At 38.2% G+C, this 19,826-nt stretch overlaps 1 protein-coding gene across 1 annotated transcript in view; it reads left to right on the forward strand.

Moving 5' to 3' along the window:
* LOC108791089 (vascular endothelial growth factor receptor kdr-like) overlaps nt 1–19,618 on the forward strand; it is a 115,506-nt gene extending 95,888 nt beyond the window's left edge. The window contains exons 23-30 of the mRNA XM_018561472.1: nt 222–344; nt 2,624–2,735; nt 6,132–6,231; nt 6,944–7,049; nt 8,254–8,378; nt 10,010–10,088; nt 11,487–11,587; nt 18,861–19,618. Coding sequence (XP_018416974.1) covers nt 222–344; nt 2,624–2,735; nt 6,132–6,231; nt 6,944–7,049; nt 8,254–8,378; nt 10,010–10,088; nt 11,487–11,587; nt 18,861–19,071 — 957 coding nt within the window. The 3' untranslated portion in view covers nt 19,072–19,618. The remainder of the gene's footprint in view (nt 1–221; nt 345–2,623; nt 2,736–6,131; nt 6,232–6,943; nt 7,050–8,253; nt 8,379–10,009; nt 10,089–11,486; nt 11,588–18,860) is intronic.
* Nucleotides 19,619–19,826: the final 208 nt, after the last annotated feature.

The following is a 19,826-nucleotide window of genomic DNA, read 5'->3' on the forward strand; positions in this document are numbered from 1 at the left end:
CTGTAGAAAGCTATACCAGTTGCTGTATTACCAAATGTTGCACTAGATTATACTCTTACACATAGCCACAGTGTGTAGACATTCTACCTTCTGTTTGAGTAAATCTCTTGATAATATGTAAATGAATGAAGGACCATACTTTGAAGGCTTGGAATGCATGTCTATTGTTCATATTATATCCTGTAGTCATGAGGCATGTCTTTCTTTGCTTTGTCTTACAGTGTATTCATCGAGATTTGGCAGCAAGGAACATCCTCCTGTCGGAAAATAACGTGGTAAAAATCTGTGACTTTGGTCTGGCCCGTGACATTTACAAAGATCCAGACTACGTGCGCAAAGGAGATGTAAGTATTATAATGTAGGAAATGGTGTGCTCTGCATATGGAGGGAAAGCTTTGCGACATAATCCATAGTAGATGGGTCAGCTTAAAATGAAATGAGATTCCTTGTGACTCTTCTTCTGCTTCTCTCATATTTTATATTGGTTGGCTGGAGAAAATTACAATAACTCTTACGTAAGTGGTTCAGAACTTAACAGCTGAATCAATATCCCTAAAAGCTAGTATTTGAATGGGGAGTTCTGGAAACAATTTGGTGCCGCAAAATATTTTACATGATGTACGTTTAAAATACAATATCAACCACATATGACATTCCCTTTTGTATAGTACTCTCTTCTACAACTGAACTGCAGGGCCTCTGAAGGTATACTGCAGTCCTGTCTACAATGCACAGATGCTGATGCCTGCTATGAATATATATGTAATTTGTTAGCCTATACACATAATTTCAGCATTGTACATACTGTATCTGGGGCAAGGGCCTGAGGGCTTATTCTGTACTCTGCAGTTTTGTATGTGGACTACTTTGTCGGTAATATAACTGACTATATTTAGATAAGAATTTCCTATACTAACTTCATTAACAATAATCAGGTTAATTTTGGGATATAATAGGTATATCTTTCACATGTGTCCCTGAACGTGAATGGCCTTGAGTATACAGACTGAAGAAAAAAGCATATTTCCCATAGCAATTCGTTTTTACATCCTGCTACCAGTGAAAGTTAAAGAACGAAAGCAAACATCCCACTGATTGCTGCAGGAGCAGCTGTACTTTTACTTTACTTCCAGTTTAAATGCACAATGACCCTGATTAACTAAAGGAGTAGAGACGGTTCACTTATAAAGTGAACTTTGACTGCAGTACATTTTTACTTCACTTAGTGAATGACATGAAGCATACTGAAATTTTACTTTGAAAAGTATACCCAATCACGTGCAAAGAAAAATGTATTTATTTATTTTTGCTCGCACATAATTGAATGATTGAAGTCAACAATTTCACCTCATTCAATAGGCTAAGTGAAAATGTATTTAACAAAGGGAGAATTTGTGAATATTGTGAAATGATGCTGACTTCAATCATCCAATCACATGCATTTGAAAATTCAGGGTTTTAAAAAAATGTATTTTGAACATGACTGGGTATTCTTTGCAAACTGAATTTTCACTTTGTTTCACCTTATTCCCTAAGATAGGTGGAAATTCACTTTGCATTTAAGGTTAAAACAGATTGACTTTAGAGCTGTTACTTGTGGTTTTATCTGACAGCATAATTGTAGGAGTGAACAGGGATAATAGCACCTCTGGCACATACAGATAATTAGTGGCTTTTTAATAATGGAAACACTACAGTGCAGAAAAAGTGGACATTAAATCTGGCCACACGGTCAAAATGTAATTTGACAGGTTAACTTAATATATTACACAATATGCAGTTTACTATGAATCCATATCTAGTTAGGACCTTACATTACATGGAGGTTGAGAAATACTATTATTCTTACCTATCATAGTATCATTGTAGGTGTGTGTTCAGCTCTGTAACATAGGCTTGCGCAGCCTATTGCATTAGGTGTGCACACAAATGTAAAAACACACACACACACACATATATATAGATATATATAGATATCTATATATATCTATATATATCTATATATATAAAGTTATATTTTTTACATACACATCCCAGATGCTCATCTCTTCAACTATCCCTTACCTCTTCTAGCAGGGGTGCAGTAATGAAGCAAGGAGTCTGGCAGGAGCCTGGACTACCTGCCTGGCTTCCTGATTGGATGAGAAGCCTGGGAAGCCACAGCCATGCTCCCTTGCAGCTTCCCAGGCACCAAGGACTGCACTTGGGGTGATTAGGGTGTGCCCATGCACACCTGGCACCCCACTTTGCAAACACATATGAGCTGAAATTGTAGCTTTTAGTAAAAAGCTGGTTGTGAATCCCCCTACTTCTGTTATAAAACATACCTGGAACCAGCAGCTATTAAATATGGCATAATCCTGTTCTCCCCTGCCCCTGGCATTGTTCCCAGATCCATGCTGCATCTAAGGATGAGGCCAGTGAATGACAAGTGCAGAGAGCTGTGTAATAAGAGCTCCAATGAGTGAAACATGCACCTCACACAATCATGATAACCCTCAGCAACCTTCAGAAAGTGTTTTTATACCTACACACATTTCTTCAAGATGAAATTGGGCTTAGTCAGGTATGAGTGTTCAATAAATGTCAATGGAATGTTGATGGATGTTTACCCTCTTCACAGGCTAGGTTACCTCTTAAATGGATGGCACCTGAAGCTATTTTTGATAAAATCTACACAACGCAGAGTGATGTGTGGTCTTTTGGCGTGCTGCTGTGGGAAATTTTTTCATTAGGTAAGTTACATAAATAAATAAACTCTGAATTAAAGATTATATCTATAAGGAACCTGAGAGGTAAAAGCTATTGTTCCTAGAACCTGATAAAGGCTGTAATCCAATATTATATTATTTTATACAGGATTTATATAGCGCCAATAGTTTGTGCAGAGCTTTACAATATAAGGAAGACATTACAATCACAATACAATTTAAGACAAGATGGCAAGGAGGGCCCTGCCCCTGAGGGCTTACAATCTAAAAGATATTTTATTCTGTATTTTTTTAGGACATATTTCACCAAATGATAAATATAGAAAACCACAGCTGGGCTTATAGAAAAGGCAATAAGCAATATGTAGACTACAGTAACTCTGTACAACCAAATTAGTAGTGATGTCCCGATACCGATGCTAGCATCGGAATCGGACCCGATACAGGGCATTTTGACAAGTACTTGTCAAAATGCCCCGATGCCTAGCGCCGAAGCTTGCGCTGGTTTTTTTTTTGTTACCTTCCGTGGTGGCTGGGATCCTCTGGGCAGGCTGGAGGAGCGTCACATCACTACTGTGGGCGGAGCTCCAGGTGGGGTCTAATGTAGTTGGCCGGCGACTGCCCAGAGGACTCCATCTGGAGCTCCGCCCACAGCAGTGTGCCATAGACTCACCTCTCCTGACGCCTGCAGAACCGATCGCCGCCTCCTTCTCAAGGGCCGGCTCGTAACATTGAGGCATGCATGTCGGCGGCTGCCGGCGGCTCCTCCCCCCGCAAGCGTCACTTCCCGTTAAGATGGAGACGAATTTGATTGCTCGGCGTTCTAGTGTGGTAGAACGTTGAGCAATCGTTTCCTCTCTACTCACCCTCAACCACAAGCTGAACCCTGAACCTACTGGCTGTCTCCCTGGACTCACAGCCAGCTACCTTATGCTACAATCCATCCTGGCTGCAGCTCCCCTCCCTCAGTTCCTTTGCTCACTATCCAGCTAAACTCCTAACAGCAAGTACCTGGCACCTAGGTGCAACTTGTCTATATTACTGCCTGCCATTACGCTGTATGCTACAGCACTCATTGCCAGGACTTGTCTTGTGAGAAAGACATGGTTACTATAGAAGGGGGGCACTATAATTGTATTTCCAAATAACTTGCATACCATTCCACTGATAATCAGGTGTGACAGCTACTGATCCCATCACGCTCCAACAGTATCGTGGGCAGTGCTACCAACCTAACCCCTCCTTATCGTATCCACTATTGATACAGAGGAACACGCTGTTGCACAGATTACTGTCCGTGATCTGAACGTCTTCAGCCGCCAGTGAAAGCCACCAGCAGAAGAGAAAGTATCGGTAATTGGTATCGGCAAGTACATGGGGGCCAGTACTTGTACTTGGTCTTAAAAAAGTGGCATCGGGACATCCCTACAAATTAGCATTCATTTTTCATACCTGTGTACAATCAATGTATTTGAAATTATTGGTATGAATTACGCCATCACCACTTTTTTCACTTATGTAGTTAAAGTGTATGCTCAAGCAAATTTGTCTTTCTTAGTTTTAGATAGAGTAGGAATGGTAAAGCTATCCATACAATGCTTGCATTTGGGCAAATCCTGCTGCCTGAAATACTGACATTTGAGCTGTGTGTGTCCCTTTCAGCACCACTCTGTTCGGCAAAAGTCGATTTTCAATCTCCTAATACGAAAGAACATTGCTGAAAATTGTTGGCCAAACATTAACTGCAGCCAATCAGATTCAGTCACTTTTTTATGGGGGAGATTCCCAAATTCATGATATTTAGTGCAGATGGGGGAATTAAGCATTTTTTATTGTTCAGAAAAAACTACCGATGTATGGACACATTTAGAACCCGTCAGGTTTTCACTGCTATCCAGTCCATATAAACCATATATGATACCTGGCTGGGCCATGGGAAACTGTAAAACACTATATCAGCCACAACTACTACAGTGCTTTACAGTGATCTTCTGGGTCATGGAACAACCACTGTGCTGAGCAACTTCCCCTCTACTGCTAAAACACAGTGGGTCCCTCAGTTGGCACAGCGGCCATTCAATGAACGCCTAGTATTTTTATAAATAACTAGGCGCTCTCTGATTGGAGTGAAAATTACTATGCATTTGCTGAATGGCTGCTGTGTTGAGCGAGCAACTGACTGTGTTTTAACAGCGATGGGGAAGTCGCTCAACACAGCGGCTATTCCAGGACCCAGAAGATTGCTCTAATACACTGTAATAGCTGTGGCTACTACAGTGTATTACAGGATCTACGTGGCCCTGCCAGGGATCATGTATGTATACCTACTCTGTGCCTAACTAGACCAATGAAGGTAAATATTTCTATAGCTGGAGTTCAGCTTTAAAATTTCCTCGTGTCAATGAATAAGCAGTATTCATGTAATGTTAAAAAAAATATTGTGAAAAATGCCAAATTGATATCTATTACAAATATGCAGTGAATGGCTCTATTTCCCTATACATCTGCAGCTGTGTCTCCAGCATGGTCTAAAACATCCTGCCTGGGAACAAGACAGCTACCTAGCAGTGGAAAGTGTTGGCAGTATTTTATTACTGAAGTCCTTGTCTTGAACAACACAGGCATTGCTGCGGTTTTGGTGTATTGCTGAGTGTTTGGCTTGTCCCTTTACATGCACTGCCAAAACAAGAGCTGGCAAAGTCACTGAATGACACTGTTTGCTTTGGTGTGTGATTCTGGTATCTGAGTTCTTTTTGAAAATATAAACAGGTTAGTTAACCCTTAATGGCTGTTTCATAAGGCCCTGCCTGAAAAGTTCAAACTATAAATATTTGATAAATACATGATTTTACTCATAAAATCTGCAGAATGCATAAAAGATGTTAGATAAGCAGATCAGATAGCCTCCAATATATTATTGTACCCTTTTTCCTTCGTTGCTGGAATTAGTTCACTTAGTTTGTTATGGCAGAACCTGTTTTGTTGCATATTTCTGTTCTAGTGGCCAGAAATATAACTTCTAACAATATCTTTGTATACCTTTTAATGTCAAAGAGGAAGACCTGAATTTAGGTATAGCTGATCTTCTTCTGAAAATGCTAGGTTCCTGCTATCATGGTGGCCAGATGGCTTTAGTACTTTCTAAGTTATTGAAATAGAACACATATGTACATTAGGAGTTCCAATCATTCTAATGTTGTTTATGCAGTGTATTTCTAGACAAAACTTTCTAGTTTTGAATATTCTGTGAATAGGTCAGAACCTCTGTCATGGTTTTATTGCTGTCTATGACTCCTCTGGGGAGATTCAGCCTCTATCTCTGCCCTGGTTCCTATCTCATTGAAACTAATATGCATAATTTCTGAAACTCTTCTCACACTTTTTGATGGTGTTATTAAATTCGTTTTTTTTCTGGTGTAGGTGCTTCTCCTTACCCTGGTGTACAGATTGATGAGGACTTCTGCTGCCGACTAAAGGAAGGGACCCGGATGAGACCGCCAGAGTACTGCACTCCTGAAATGTATGATTATGTTTAGTGACATTACATAATATAAAATACACTATATGCTTGAGTATGCTCTGGCTGCAGATATAGAGAATTTATTACCAGCTTCAAAATACAACAGTAGGCAAAAGTTAAATTATACCAATGAACAAAAAAGGGGAGAGAAGAGAATTAAAGGTCTGTAGTGGTCAAGGCCCACATTTTTGGCAATTGTCGGCTACAGAGGAGAGGAGGGAAGGAACAAATTAATCCTAGGCTGCAATGAAGAGCAGGCTTTTTTTGTGTTCATTATACTTGGACAATAAGAATAGTTCTATATCACCTATATAGCTGTTTGATTAATTCTACTGGTCCATTTAAGCAAATATTTCTTTATAGAAATCATCAAAACTATCCTACAGGAGGACAAAAGTGCTGAATTGTGAAGACTATGCACTTCTATATTTTACCATAATTACTTGTTAGTGTAAATTTGTATATAGTGTTATTGTGTTTTCAATGTTCCATTTAAAATAACTAGAGACAAAACTGTACAAAAAGTAATACATAATACTTTATTTTACTTTTATGTAACAAGAAGTAGATTTACCAAATGTAAATGTACTTTTGGTAGACTTACAAAAAAACAAAAAATTCAAATGAGGCCCCTGTAACTTAGTAAAACAGAAAGACTATTAAATTAATTACTTTTATAAGAAGTCCCATTCATTCACTCTTTCTTCCTTAGGTACCAGACGATGCTAGATTGCTGGCAAGGAGTCCCAACAGACAGACCCACGTTTACAGAACTAGTGCAGCGCTTGGGAGATCTCCTTCAGGCCAATGTTCAACAGGTTTGCTGTTCTTTTGTTTTGTCTGTTTCTATTGCTGCATTGAAGAAATTGGTTAACTCTTATGATTACGTTTGTTGAAACAAAGGGTAAACTGAGAGACATCTGATCCCTATAAATGTGGTCATTTTTCAAGTGGATATTCCTCCTGTTTGTGTACTTGGACTTTGCAGACTCTTGCCTGTTTTTGAAGTTGTAACAGTTTGCAATGTCAATGTACACAACCAGAAGGAACATCAGAAGGTTACAGCATTTATGTAAACTTTGGAAGGCTTGCTTCCGTCACACCATTCATAAGGCTGTCAGAAACATTAGAGGGTGGTTGGTCACGTATTGGACAACCATTTGTGGTTAGGTCTATGGGGAAATCAAGGGGAGATTTGCTGAGACATCTCTGGTACTGCTTTATCAGGAGTAATACATTAGCAATGGGACCAGGTTTTCCAACCCACTTGAACGTTATTCACCACAAGCCTCGGCCAGCAGTGTCTGCTTGTGCCCCATAGATGTTAGATCACCACCCATTCCAGTCAAAAAGGAACAGATTGGGAGACACAAAATTACTTTACTGAAGATTACGGAAAACACAAATTGTCTCTTGAAGAACACATTGGGACGAGGCATTGTCACAACCATCTTCCAGAAATACATAATGGTACTCTTTTTTTCTTTTTTCTCCATAGAAACAGAGATAATTAGTGCCACTAACACAGAACTTTTTTTGCAAAAATTGTGTGATCTTTTTAAGTACTTGGGCTGTGCTGTAATCAGTAGTAAGGGTGTTTGGTCAGCTTTTATTTGCATCTAAGTTATGTCTTGAATACATTATAGGCTAACTCTTCAGATAGCAATAGTACACTGTACTAACCAAATGAACACTTCTCAACTACAGCAGTTCATGACTGTTAGCAAGTATACAGCTTATTGGTTTATGGGCAGCTGGCAAATTCCAACACAAACTCTAAAGAGGAAACAAATTATGTTAATTGTAGTAATAAAAATGACTTTCAATACAATACTTGCACCTTTTCTAAGAGACCACATATGCCATGAAAATCTAAAGCCGAGTGCATAGGCTGAAATATTTTGCACTAGTTTTGCACCCCCAGAGTAGTTTTCTCCAGACTCTGTCTGATATCTGTTTTGCAATTTTAGAAACTGATGAGTTTTTATGGTTAGCCTAACTTTCTTTATATATCTGCCATAGGAGGGAAAAGACTACATTCCATTAAACACTGCTCTACGAGTTGATGGAGAGACAAACATAAAACCTGGCAGTGGAGAACAAAGCATAAGAAACTCTGTGACACGTTGGAGCATGCTGGAATCTGGGTGAGAACTATCACATTATAGTGATAGAGACCTAAAAAAAACTTTTTTTTAAATGGTCAAATAGTAACTGCATATCTGGGGAACAATTTGAGTATTGTCACTTTATAAAATTCTGGACAGACATGGCATTTCATGTGAGAGACATCTGTTTAAGGAAATCAACCAAAAGGCACAAATAAAGCAAAAAAAAACTAACAGCAATTTTACCATTCCCTACTTCATCTAAAACTAGATATCTGCACTGGTGAATGCATACTTGTAATCTGCTTCACAGGTTGCATTATGGACTGTAAGTAATTACAGAGCTGTAAGCTTAACGTCAACAGTTGGGAAGATACTTGAAAGTTTAATAAAGGATCACATGCACTTGTTTTTGCTTGAAAATAATATTATAACCATAGTCAGCATGGATTCACAAAAGACAGAAGTTATCAAACAAATCTACTTTCTTTTTATGAGGAGGTTAGCAATAAATTAGACAAAGAAATGGTTGTGGATATAGTATACTTGGACTTTGCAACAGCATTTGACACCATTCCCCACAAGAGGCTAATGTATAAGTTGAGGTCTGTAGGTATAGAGTATTCAATCTGTAATTGGATAGAAAACTGGCTTAAGGATCGTATTCAGAGAGTGGTGATCAATGACTCATACTCTAAATGGTCTGAGGTTGATAGTGTTGTCCCCCAAGGTTCAATGTTGGGTCCCTTACTGTTTAATCTATTTATAAATGATTTAGTACTATTTCTGTGTTTGCAGATGACACAACATTATGTAGTGGAATACAGTGCATACAGGATGTCTCCAACTTACAAGCAGACCTGAATGCACTGTTTTTTTGGGCAAATTAGGTTTAATATTGATAAATGTAAAGTTATGCACTTGGGGACTAAAAACATGCATGCATCATACACCTAAGTGAACTGGTGAAGGTGTCTTGAAGCAAATCAGTTCGCCCAGCAAATCAAGACACTGGGCAAACCTCCTTTCCCCACAAATTAGACAGATTAGTTGTCAAGATGCCCTTGGGCTAAACAGTTATTATTATTACATGCTTTCATTGTCTAACATGTACAGCAGTGTGGCCAGTTTGCTGTTTCTTGTGGTGTCTGTATGGTATGTCAGTTGTGTTGTGTTGATTCCAAAACAGCATGCAGTGTAGTTCAGTTGTGCGATTTGAGTCATGTACAAAACCTGAAAACTCTGCTTTTTTATGAACTGGGTCATAGTAGTTAGCACAAGAAAGCTAATTTATTTATAATCAGTACTCTGTTTTCTTTGTGTGGAGTTCACTAGAGAGTCCTTCTCAGATGAGTTCACGTACTTTGAAAAAGGCATTTTAAGTTGTTTTTAATAATTTGATTCATCATTTGTAAATGTTGCTTTATTTAAATTGCTATCATATGTTTCCATGGCTAGCACATACTGTACACAAATCAACATTTAATTGCGTTGCAAAGCTTTATAATCATTTCAGATCTTTGCTAGCTACTAGTAAACAAAATTGCAAAACACAAAGATAAAGAATAAACATGAAATTTTTGAGCTTTTCACTATGTTGAAGATGAATTAGGAAGATTATCAAAGAAACGTGGGTGTTGGGCTCATCCTGTGTCCCTTCTTGTTTTCAGAAACAATAACAAGAATCGACCACTGAGTGTGAAGACATTTGACGAGGTGCCAGTGGGAAAGGACAAAGGACTCAACGAGGTAAACACATTTACAGAAACAAGGCAACTGGGGTGAGCACGCTGTCTTTATCCAGAAAATTCTTGCAAGTATAAGCACACTTCACAAGAATCTATTAAGAACCCAGAAACCTGCTCCCAGAAGGCCCCAGAAACATCTGGAAGTAGGAGTAACCAAAACATTCATGTGTCAGAGACCTTTGAGCAACATGTTACTTTATAGCTGAAGTGAAGTTTAGGGAGTCAGGTTAGCAATAGACATGAGTTGATTGCTACGAGATCTGGTCAATAGCTTCTGTGGCTACCATTAAGTTGTGCAGACACCTGAGCTTCTATCTATCTATCTATCTATCTATCTATCTATCTATCTATCTATCTATCTATCTATCTTATATCTGGAAAATATTGGCTGTCTGCAATGGATTTTCCTGACCTAATATTCCACAAGTTATGTCTGGCATCAGAGATGTATGCATAATGCAGTGCCCAATCAGTCAGTGCGACCAGTTATGTTTATGCCACAATCACTGCACAGGACAGCCATTCAATGGCTGAATCTTCCAACCATTGTTTCCGATTATTGGCTAGCCTTAGTAAATATAAAAGCGATTTTCTTACCTAAGATTCTCAAGTCTAGCCAGTGCTGAAAATTACATCACACAATAAATATAGTCTCACAAGCTTTTTCAGCAGGGCAAAGAGCAATGTGCAGAGTGCAGTCAAAATTCTTATTTGACCAATACACTGAATTCTCTTTGATGTTCTTAGTTAATGCACTTTGCAAATTATTATAGTCCCTTATATTGTTTTTGTGAATAGGCCATTGGTATTAGGTAGTCACAGACTCTTGCATTTAAGCTGGCCATAGAGTTGGGGGTCACTGGATCTTACCATTTTAAGATAGGGTGATGACTTCATCCTTATGGGTTCAGGATGACACCTGTCAGCAGACTGCTTTTGAGCGATGTGATATATTCCTAGCACATAAGAAAATCTGCCCTGAACACTATTGTGTCCTTCAAGGATATACCATTGTCATCTGGCCACACCATGTCCCTCCTGCATAAGAATATACAAAAATTATTTGTATTTTTTGAGCTGCTGGAAGGTATCTGACAACTGTCATGCCTGTATGTCCATCTGAGGTCAACACACCTTCCTCTACTTGTGAGAAATTGTATTTGGACAACCAAACTAACAAGACTGCCACCCTTTTCCCTACTGCAATTTTGTGTATTTTGATGGTTTAGTGTTTGTGCTGTGTGACTCTGCTTGTGTTCTGTCAGATGAGAAGGGAAAGCAATTTGGGGTTTTTATAAAAAAAAATGTTTGCCAACTCTTTGAACTTGATGTTCTACATTAACTGGAAAAAAGCAATGTCCATGAATCATTATTTATCATGCCTGTATTTCCATCACAGGAAGGGGAATCTGACAGTGGGATGGTACTGTCCTCCGTGGAAATGAAAAATCTGAAACGACAAGAGACACGATCATGGCCATTTGGAATAATTGCTCATGCGTAAGTGAGGTCATAAAATAGAACCTAAGATAGGGTTTTGTTACAAATGTAATTGTTCATTCATTCATATAACATCAACATATTCTGCAGTGGTTTATAAAGTACAAAGATATACACTAGCGCCCTCTCTTAAAGGAACTTATATCCAATGAATAAAAAAAGCAGATCCAGTGTGTGGGACAGTTCACAAGCAACAAAATTGATTTGTTTCCAATAAATATAAGGAGCTCCTACTTAGCAGTCAATATTAAAAAGATTATTGTTCAGAGCATCCAATTAGGTTCTAGTTTTAATTTAGTTTTAAACACAGGAGTACAAAAAATGCACTGAGAGTCAGTATCATGTAGTATCTGGTAGTATGCTGGAATACTATCAGGCTCGGCACACAATCAGTTCCTTTTATTTAAGCAAATACTTGTGATATTATATGCCGAACAGTACTGCTGGTTTGTTGATGCTGACCTTTTTCACCACAAAAAGGGCAGGTTCTGCCCCCAAGTCAAGGGAGTTCCCCAGAGGGTTCATAAACACTGGCAGTTTTTCTTAGCTGCGTTTAGCGTTATAAAAATGCATAGTAGAAAAAATAATTTTCTTTGATGCCTTACTTACTCACTATTTTTTTTACTATACTTGTAATACCTGTCTTTTGTGCATGTGTTTTTTGGAAGCACCAAAACCGAATGTATGTATGTTCAAACAACAGTGTTTCAGTCATAGCCCATTAATTAGGCTGTTTCATCAATTTAAACAACTTTATGCTATCAGCTAACCTACTGAAACATTAGCTGTACTTTGGACATATAATTAAAGTTGAACTCCAGGCAGATACAAAAACAACAAGTGTTGCAGTTATGGGTTCACTAAAAATCACTAAGCATATTTGTAAGAGCAACTAGTGTAGATATCTGAATATCAGCCTCTTCCAATCCCCTTTGCAGCAGAGCTTAAATTGGTGGGGGGAGGCACAGCACTGGGAGCCAATCAGGTGTGCTACATGCAAATATGGTGACAAGAATCTTACTGATAGGTAGAGAGAGCAGAGTGACAGATAAATAAGCTCATCAGTCCATTTCTCCTTCACTGACCAAGAAGGTTACACCAATCAGAGTCTGAATTTCAAGTGACACTAATGGCTTTCAGGCCCATTAAGAACTTCTGGAGCTGCTGGAAACACTGCTCCTTTAGTAATACTTACTGTGATATGCTACGATATTTTTCAGCAGGTTTATGTGACTTTTCTTTGCACTATGTATACTGTGTGCAGCGCCTGAGTTTTCTCTAAAACCAGTTAGCTAAAATAATTGTATTCACATTGAGTCCAAAATCTACAGAAAGTTAAAGAGCTGGGACAATATCAGTCAGGAATTACACATTAGAAGAATACCTCAGAGACATTTACCCTGGATATATTTCAGACATTTTCTATAGCTGACCGTAAAGCTACTTGAGAATCATTACAGGGATTATTATTTTTGTCATTCCTCGGCCAGATCCCACTGTTCTTATGACTCGTGGGGAGATTGCTTTTTGTTTCTGGCAAACTAACTAAAGCATCAAGTCACAGGATGCAACAGTCAAATAAAACCAGACAAAAATCTGATATCCCTATAGAAATGTTCAACAAATTCTCCACTGTTTTATATGATTTCTGTGAGGATAGACAATATTATGATATGTTCTTGGATGCGCTACATGAATTTATCATCTTCATCTATTACACTGGTGTATGCTGAGCAAACACACTGCCATGTAATGTATATTCATGCACTGCTGTTTAGAAAACACCTCAAGTCCACACAGCATCTCAGTCAATATGCAACTGTTTGAGCAATGAGTGAGAATACAAAGAAAGAAGAACAGCAATATGTGCAGTGAAGCACAATGTGTTTTTCTAAAGAGGGGCATTGCTAGACCCTGGCACCCAGGGTATGTGGCCCAGTTCTTCTACAGAGTTTCCCATTTTTCATCTCAAGTATAATAATTTAATTTTGGTCATCCATTTTAACTCCCGGTAGTAGCATAATTTCCCCCCCCCCAATGCTTTAGAATTATGTTGGGCAAATAATTAAAGAACCTGTCATTTCTATTTAAGTACTTGGTTTCTACATTCACCTGAACCTCACAATTAATATTTCATTTTTAATAAACAATATTAGATCATTGAATAACAATGATATTTATTATATACACATTACGGTTTTGTAACATTATTTCATCTATTAACTTATATATTCACATGATTATTGTATTATATATTAACTGATTATTCACATATATAATTGGGCAGTTTGTATTGTGGTTAAGGTCTCCGTCTTATTCTTTTGATCCTGATGTCACTTTGTCAGTTGCATTACAATATATCCTTGCCCAAACTTCCCTTTTATGTATGTGTGGGTCTCTCCACTCCTTCCTTAAAAGGGACTTAATATTCTACCCTTCTTTGTTTCACATTGAAGGTTTCCTTTGTTCTCTCCCTTTGGATCGCTGCTGAGAGGACTGTCATATTTTAGATTTCCCTTTGCCTAAAGTCCAGGATTATGGGTGTTCAACTTCAAGCTCCAGGTGCTCACTGTTTGGAATCTTGTTTGGAACATACTTTGTCCACTCTGCCTTTGCCATAGGTCAAGGGTTATGTATCCCAGACTTTGGCCTTTACCTTAATACACATTCTTGTTTTTTGACCACCATAGCTAGTGGTCATACATTCTTCCCCTGTTCAGGTAGTTGTTGTTCCATCTGTTTTCTTTATGGTTGATGATTGGTTGTCCTCCACATTATCTTTCAGATAGCCGTGTTCCCCTAGTAGTGCTACCTGCCCTGCTCTGGAACACCTGATTGTTTTTCAGTGCCTTTCCTTGGCAATAGCAATTACATATTTACTTACCTGTCTTTTCATCTAGCCTTATTTGGGCTTTGTTTCCTTTGGCTGCGCTTATAATAATATTCCCCATCCGTTGGATCTCTCACTGGCTGTTCCCACTCCTGTTGCATTTCTTTTTAAGGACCCAAATGTCCAAGAATGACTGCATTCCTGTGTCTCATAATGAAAAAGAAAGAAAAGAAGATTTTCACACTTACCGTAAAATCTGTTTTTTTGGAGTCTATTGAGGGACACAGATCCCACTCCTCTGTGCTTCTGGCCTACTCCTAGTACTGGTTGTATAAAACAACTAAAGTATAATGGGAATAGGAGGGGTTATACCTGGCTGACCAGTGGCTTTTTTATTTGTCAGTGTTCAGTTACTCCTGAAGGTGGTAATATAACCAAAATGTCTCAGAATTACTATATCCCTGTGTCCACTGATAAACTCCTAGAAAAATTTTTTACTGTAAGTACACAAATTTTATTTTCACTCCTATGATCTCCCTATTGGCTAGTGCCAACCATTGCATTTTATGGCCAATAGGAAGTGACCTCAGTGTGTGAAAAAAGACAAAAGCATGACTATGCAACTCTGGTTTTAATTTGCACAACAAACCATTATGAGGTTGTGGAGATCCCGGTGTACTCTGGAAACAATGTTTGATGAGTTCAGGCAAACAGAACATCATTGCATGATGGGCATTGTAGCGACACTGCACAATAAGCATTTGTGACAAATCTGCTCTATTGATACCTCCTCCTGGTGCCTGGCAGTATGTGTTTTTTTAATGGGAGCTTGGGCGTCACAATGGTTACGACTGTATTTTTCTTTAAAATGTTAATGTTTTAAGTCAAACAGTTAGCAGCTTTCTTAATTGCATGTTCAGCTTTAATGATAACAGTAAAAGTAATGCATTCAACCAGCATTCTCAGCTTTATTTGCACCATGCAGGATCCTTAGTACTGGTGCCAAACCATACTAATATAAACTGGGTGTCAGCAATTCTTTGGGTAGCTGCATAGATGAAATAACCAGTGGTATTTTAATTTAGTCAGTCTAGTTCTGGCATGGCACAATTCCCATCAGAATACATTCAAAAAGAAAGTGTTCTTGTCATATTAATGTTTTTAGTTTAAACTGTTTGTCTAGATCTCCAGTTTCCCAACCTATAAAATACATCTTCTAAACACATCTTGTAAAAAGAAAAAAGCAGGCACAGATATACATTGAAGGATATTTTACTCATAGATTTAACGCAGTCCTTCCTGAATGTTTGTACAACTAAAGTGCAACTCCAGCCAAAACTTATGTTTAGTTCTGGATAGAGCTGGGAAAGGTTAGAATCTGTGTCTGACTTTTGTTGCTGTATGTGTCCCCATTGGGGTAACATCCTATTAATTCCTGTTTTCATGGCACTTGTCCCTGGGAAGAGAGGGGAAATCCAGGCAATGGTTTACTGGTTATCTGCATCAAACATAATTAGTATACAGAATCAGTGAGGACAATTTACATTTGTGCATTGCAGTGCATTATGAAACATTTTATTGCATTAGTGTGTATGTTAGGGCCTATAGAAATGATTGGTGCCACAGCTGAACTGATATTTGGTATTTTGTACCTCATTTTTAGTGCGTTTCTACACAGTATACCATTTTACCATCAGACAGACATAGTTTTTATATGTTATGTTTTAAAGTGTATTTCTATTTTAGCAGCATAACACCTACTTTATATTTGTAAGGTGTTCCCATTCACATATCATAGCACATATTTAAATTTGCTGCTTACCTTTTTACTTTGCTCTTTTCTCATGCTATGTAATGTTAATGTTTTCAAAAATACATAAAACTGCATGCATTTTCACAACATAAATTGAAAATACTTCTTCTGTAAGAGAAAGCCACAGCATAACAGCATAAGATCTATCTGAAATAAAAATTATACTGTTTTTAAGGGAACAAGATAAGGGAGAATCTAACTAATCAAACCCCATAATCTGTAAACTTAAATAGTGAGTATTTTATAAACAGCAGTTTTAGCTATTTAAAGAGCTGGTATGCAGCCTTGATCTATTCCAATTCGTAAAATACTGTTCACAAGACGTGCTAAACTTTCCCATAACAGTTACATGCGGTCAGGGTAATCTTTAATTGCATTTCTGTTATGTCATAATGTCAGGTACCCTGGCCAATATCCAGCACTCACTCACTTGGCTGTCTGCCTGCCGCTGTCTGAACAGTTCTAACTCCTCATACACAGAACAGTGATGTACAAGCTTTACCTTCTTCAGCAACAGATAAATGTGTAAGAATTTTAAACAAATTATTAGAATCTGTCCAGACGTGGCTATTGAGTAAAAGGCCACCATGCTCCCAAATGACGTCATAGCACTTTCTGTGCCATAATTGCAGAAATAAGTGGCTTAGTGTTAAAAAAATGTTTTAGCATAGAGCAGAGTGATGAGAGTTTGATGTCACTTTTCTAAGGTAGGATCCTTTTCAGGCCACAAAACAAAATGGGTCGTAAATCTCATCGGTGCAAATGCGTGCCCAAAAACGCTTGGCAAATACTTCTATAAAACAATATATCTTACACGTTCTTGCTAAATAGTCTACAAGGTGTATTCATATCAAAACTAGCATCCTTCATGTATCCTACACACTAAATGACAGAAAAGAAAGAAAGTAATTGTGCTCTGGAACTAAGTCACAATCTCTGTTTCTTAATCCATCTGATGTAAAGCAGACTACCTGAACTCCTCCTGTCATTCATTGTGATGTGGAGGATGGGCTATTTGGGAGCCGCCACATGGGACCAGCATGTGTGGGCATATGCATCTGTAGCAGAGCGTTGAAATTGTTGTAATGTCACACCTGTTGATTGCTTATCAGGGGGCCTAAACAGGATAATGGGAACACTGGTAACCTAGAAAAGCTTCAGTATTTGTATGTGCTAATTCAGTTGATAGATTACCTAGAAAACTTGAGTGAAAGCCCAACTGAACTTTCAGTTTAAATACGCTAAATATATTCCAGATGAATAAAAAAAAGCTGTTCAGAGTCTTACAATTGTTTTTCTCGTTTTTCAAGTAGAAAAACATACCCCTTGCTAGCATACTGCAGAGAAGGACCTTTACTCTCTCTGTGGAAGTAGTGGACTCTCTGCACAGGTCTGACACTATCCCTAACTGAGTCAGAACTAGAGCTCTCCAGTCAGCAGGGAACATGAGTTTTGCTGATTAGAGAGCAGTAGCTGTGACTCAGCAGGGGGCATGTCAGACCTCTGTAGAGTGACCACTGTTTCCACACAGGAAGTAAGGGTCTTTCTCAGAAGCATGCTGGCAGGGGATATGCTTTTCTATTCAGGCTGTGGCTGCTTTCCAATAAAACAAACTATTAGACATTGAACATCTTTTGTTTTGATGCATTTGGAATGCATTTAGCTGGTGACTAAACTGACAGTTCAGTTAGGCTTTAACAGGTCCTCCTTCTTTAGGTTCTAGCACACAGATACTTTGTTGCATAATGTTATCAATTCTGATGCAGTTGTATGGCAATTTACCTGCTCAACTGTCCTGCACCTGACAAGTTCCAACTGAGGATGTTGATCCAATAGGTTTGGAAACTGAAGGGGCATAATGATTACTCTCTGTTGATTAAGCAGAAATCAGCCAGTACCATATTTAATTATCTATAGTCAGACACAGACTATTCAGTAAATGTTCATATCAGATGGAAAGTGTCCTTATGTAATGATCTAAGGCCTTCATGTATAACTATATTTTTTACCATTCTCACAATTGCATCTTCTGTCTTCTCAACAGTCAGTTTGGGAGAGACTGGCAAATACTGTTGTGCTTGCATTGTGAGGTACTTTAGTTGCATAGAACATTATAAGGAGATTATCTAAAGAATAGTCAGTAAAGGAAATTCTACTTTAACAGTGCAGTGGCTTAGTGGTACAGATTTCATTAGCCATGAAGGGCATTAAGTGCATGGAGTATGTATGTTCTCCATATGCTTGTTTGGGTTTGTTTTGCATGATAAGGTTTCCTACGGGTTAATTGGCTTCCACCAAAATTGGTCATGGTGCACAAGTGTATTTGTGACTCTTGTTGGGACAATAGCCAATAAGCTGCTTTGGAAGTAAGGCTTTTGTGAACAGAATTTAATGTTCTTTGTACTCTGTTACAGAATATGTTGTTGCTATATGCACTGAAAAAATTATTAATTTAGCTGTCATTGCATCTAAAACCTTGTGTCACCCCTTTTAGTAACAATGCAGCAGCTAGGCTTCACAAACCACTCTCCAAATAGGTCTTGGCTGGTCTCCACACATAAAATAAACACATTGTTAGTTTAACTTTTCATTTTCATCGTTTTTCATTTTCATCGTTTTTCTCTCTACAGAATGAAAGCAGTAAGCAAAAGCAAGGAGTCTGTGCTTGGGGAGAATGAAAGAAACCTTGTGAAGTACCAGCTATCTAGCCAGATTGAAGAATACCCTCCAGACCTCACACTTGAAGAGCTTGTCCTTATGCCAATGGATATGAACCTAGAGTGTCACAGCCCACCACCAGATTATAACTCAGTCATTCATTATTCATCTCCTCCAGTGTAGCGAATGGGGCAATCCAGTTATTGCTGGATCAGCTAACAGCTTCTCTTCTAATACAGCCAAATGTAAAAGACACTTTACAGATCTATGACTGCCTTAGTGTCAAGAAATGGATACCAGGTATTGCTCTATTTGGTGTGACTGAAAGAAAAGTACAAACATTTGTTCTGTATTTCTTTTTTTTAAAAAAAAGCTTATTTCACAGAGATATCAGCACCGAAATGGACATATGTTAATTTATAAAAGCACAATATTTAAGAATGAACGCTGTTACTAACATGAAGATTTATATGTGTCTAATTGGAATTTGATATATTTACGCTTTACTACAGCATTTTGTTATAGTTCACTTGAGTATCAAGGCTAAAGAAGTGAGCAGGATATTCTCTATCAGTACACCAAATACAAACTACTATGGTAGATTTCCAGGGTAAATCAGTGACAGTAATGTGTGCATTTACCATTGGATAGGAACATGTGAATTTAATGACTTCATAAGAATTTTTACCAAAGATTCTTATTTCATGTTTTATAGCATGATAGGAATGGCTAGGAAAGTTATCTGAGCCAAAATCATTTTGTCACATACTGCTGTATTTCTGTGACATAGGGATGTTATAGCATTCCTAGAGATGTATGTGTATTCTACAACATATGCAGTGCTGGTAACCCAAAACCCAAGCTGGCATATATAAGCTTTGAACCAACCTACCGTGCATGTAGGATATATGCTGGTTGCTCAGTCTAGTCAATAGATA

The sequence above is a fragment of the Nanorana parkeri genome, unplaced genomic scaffold (genome assembly GCF_000935625.1).
Source record: "Nanorana parkeri isolate BGI_ZX_2015 unplaced genomic scaffold, ASM93562v1 scaffold526, whole genome shotgun sequence".
In the NCBI taxonomy this organism is placed as follows: domain Eukaryota; kingdom Metazoa; phylum Chordata; class Amphibia; order Anura; family Dicroglossidae; genus Nanorana; species Nanorana parkeri.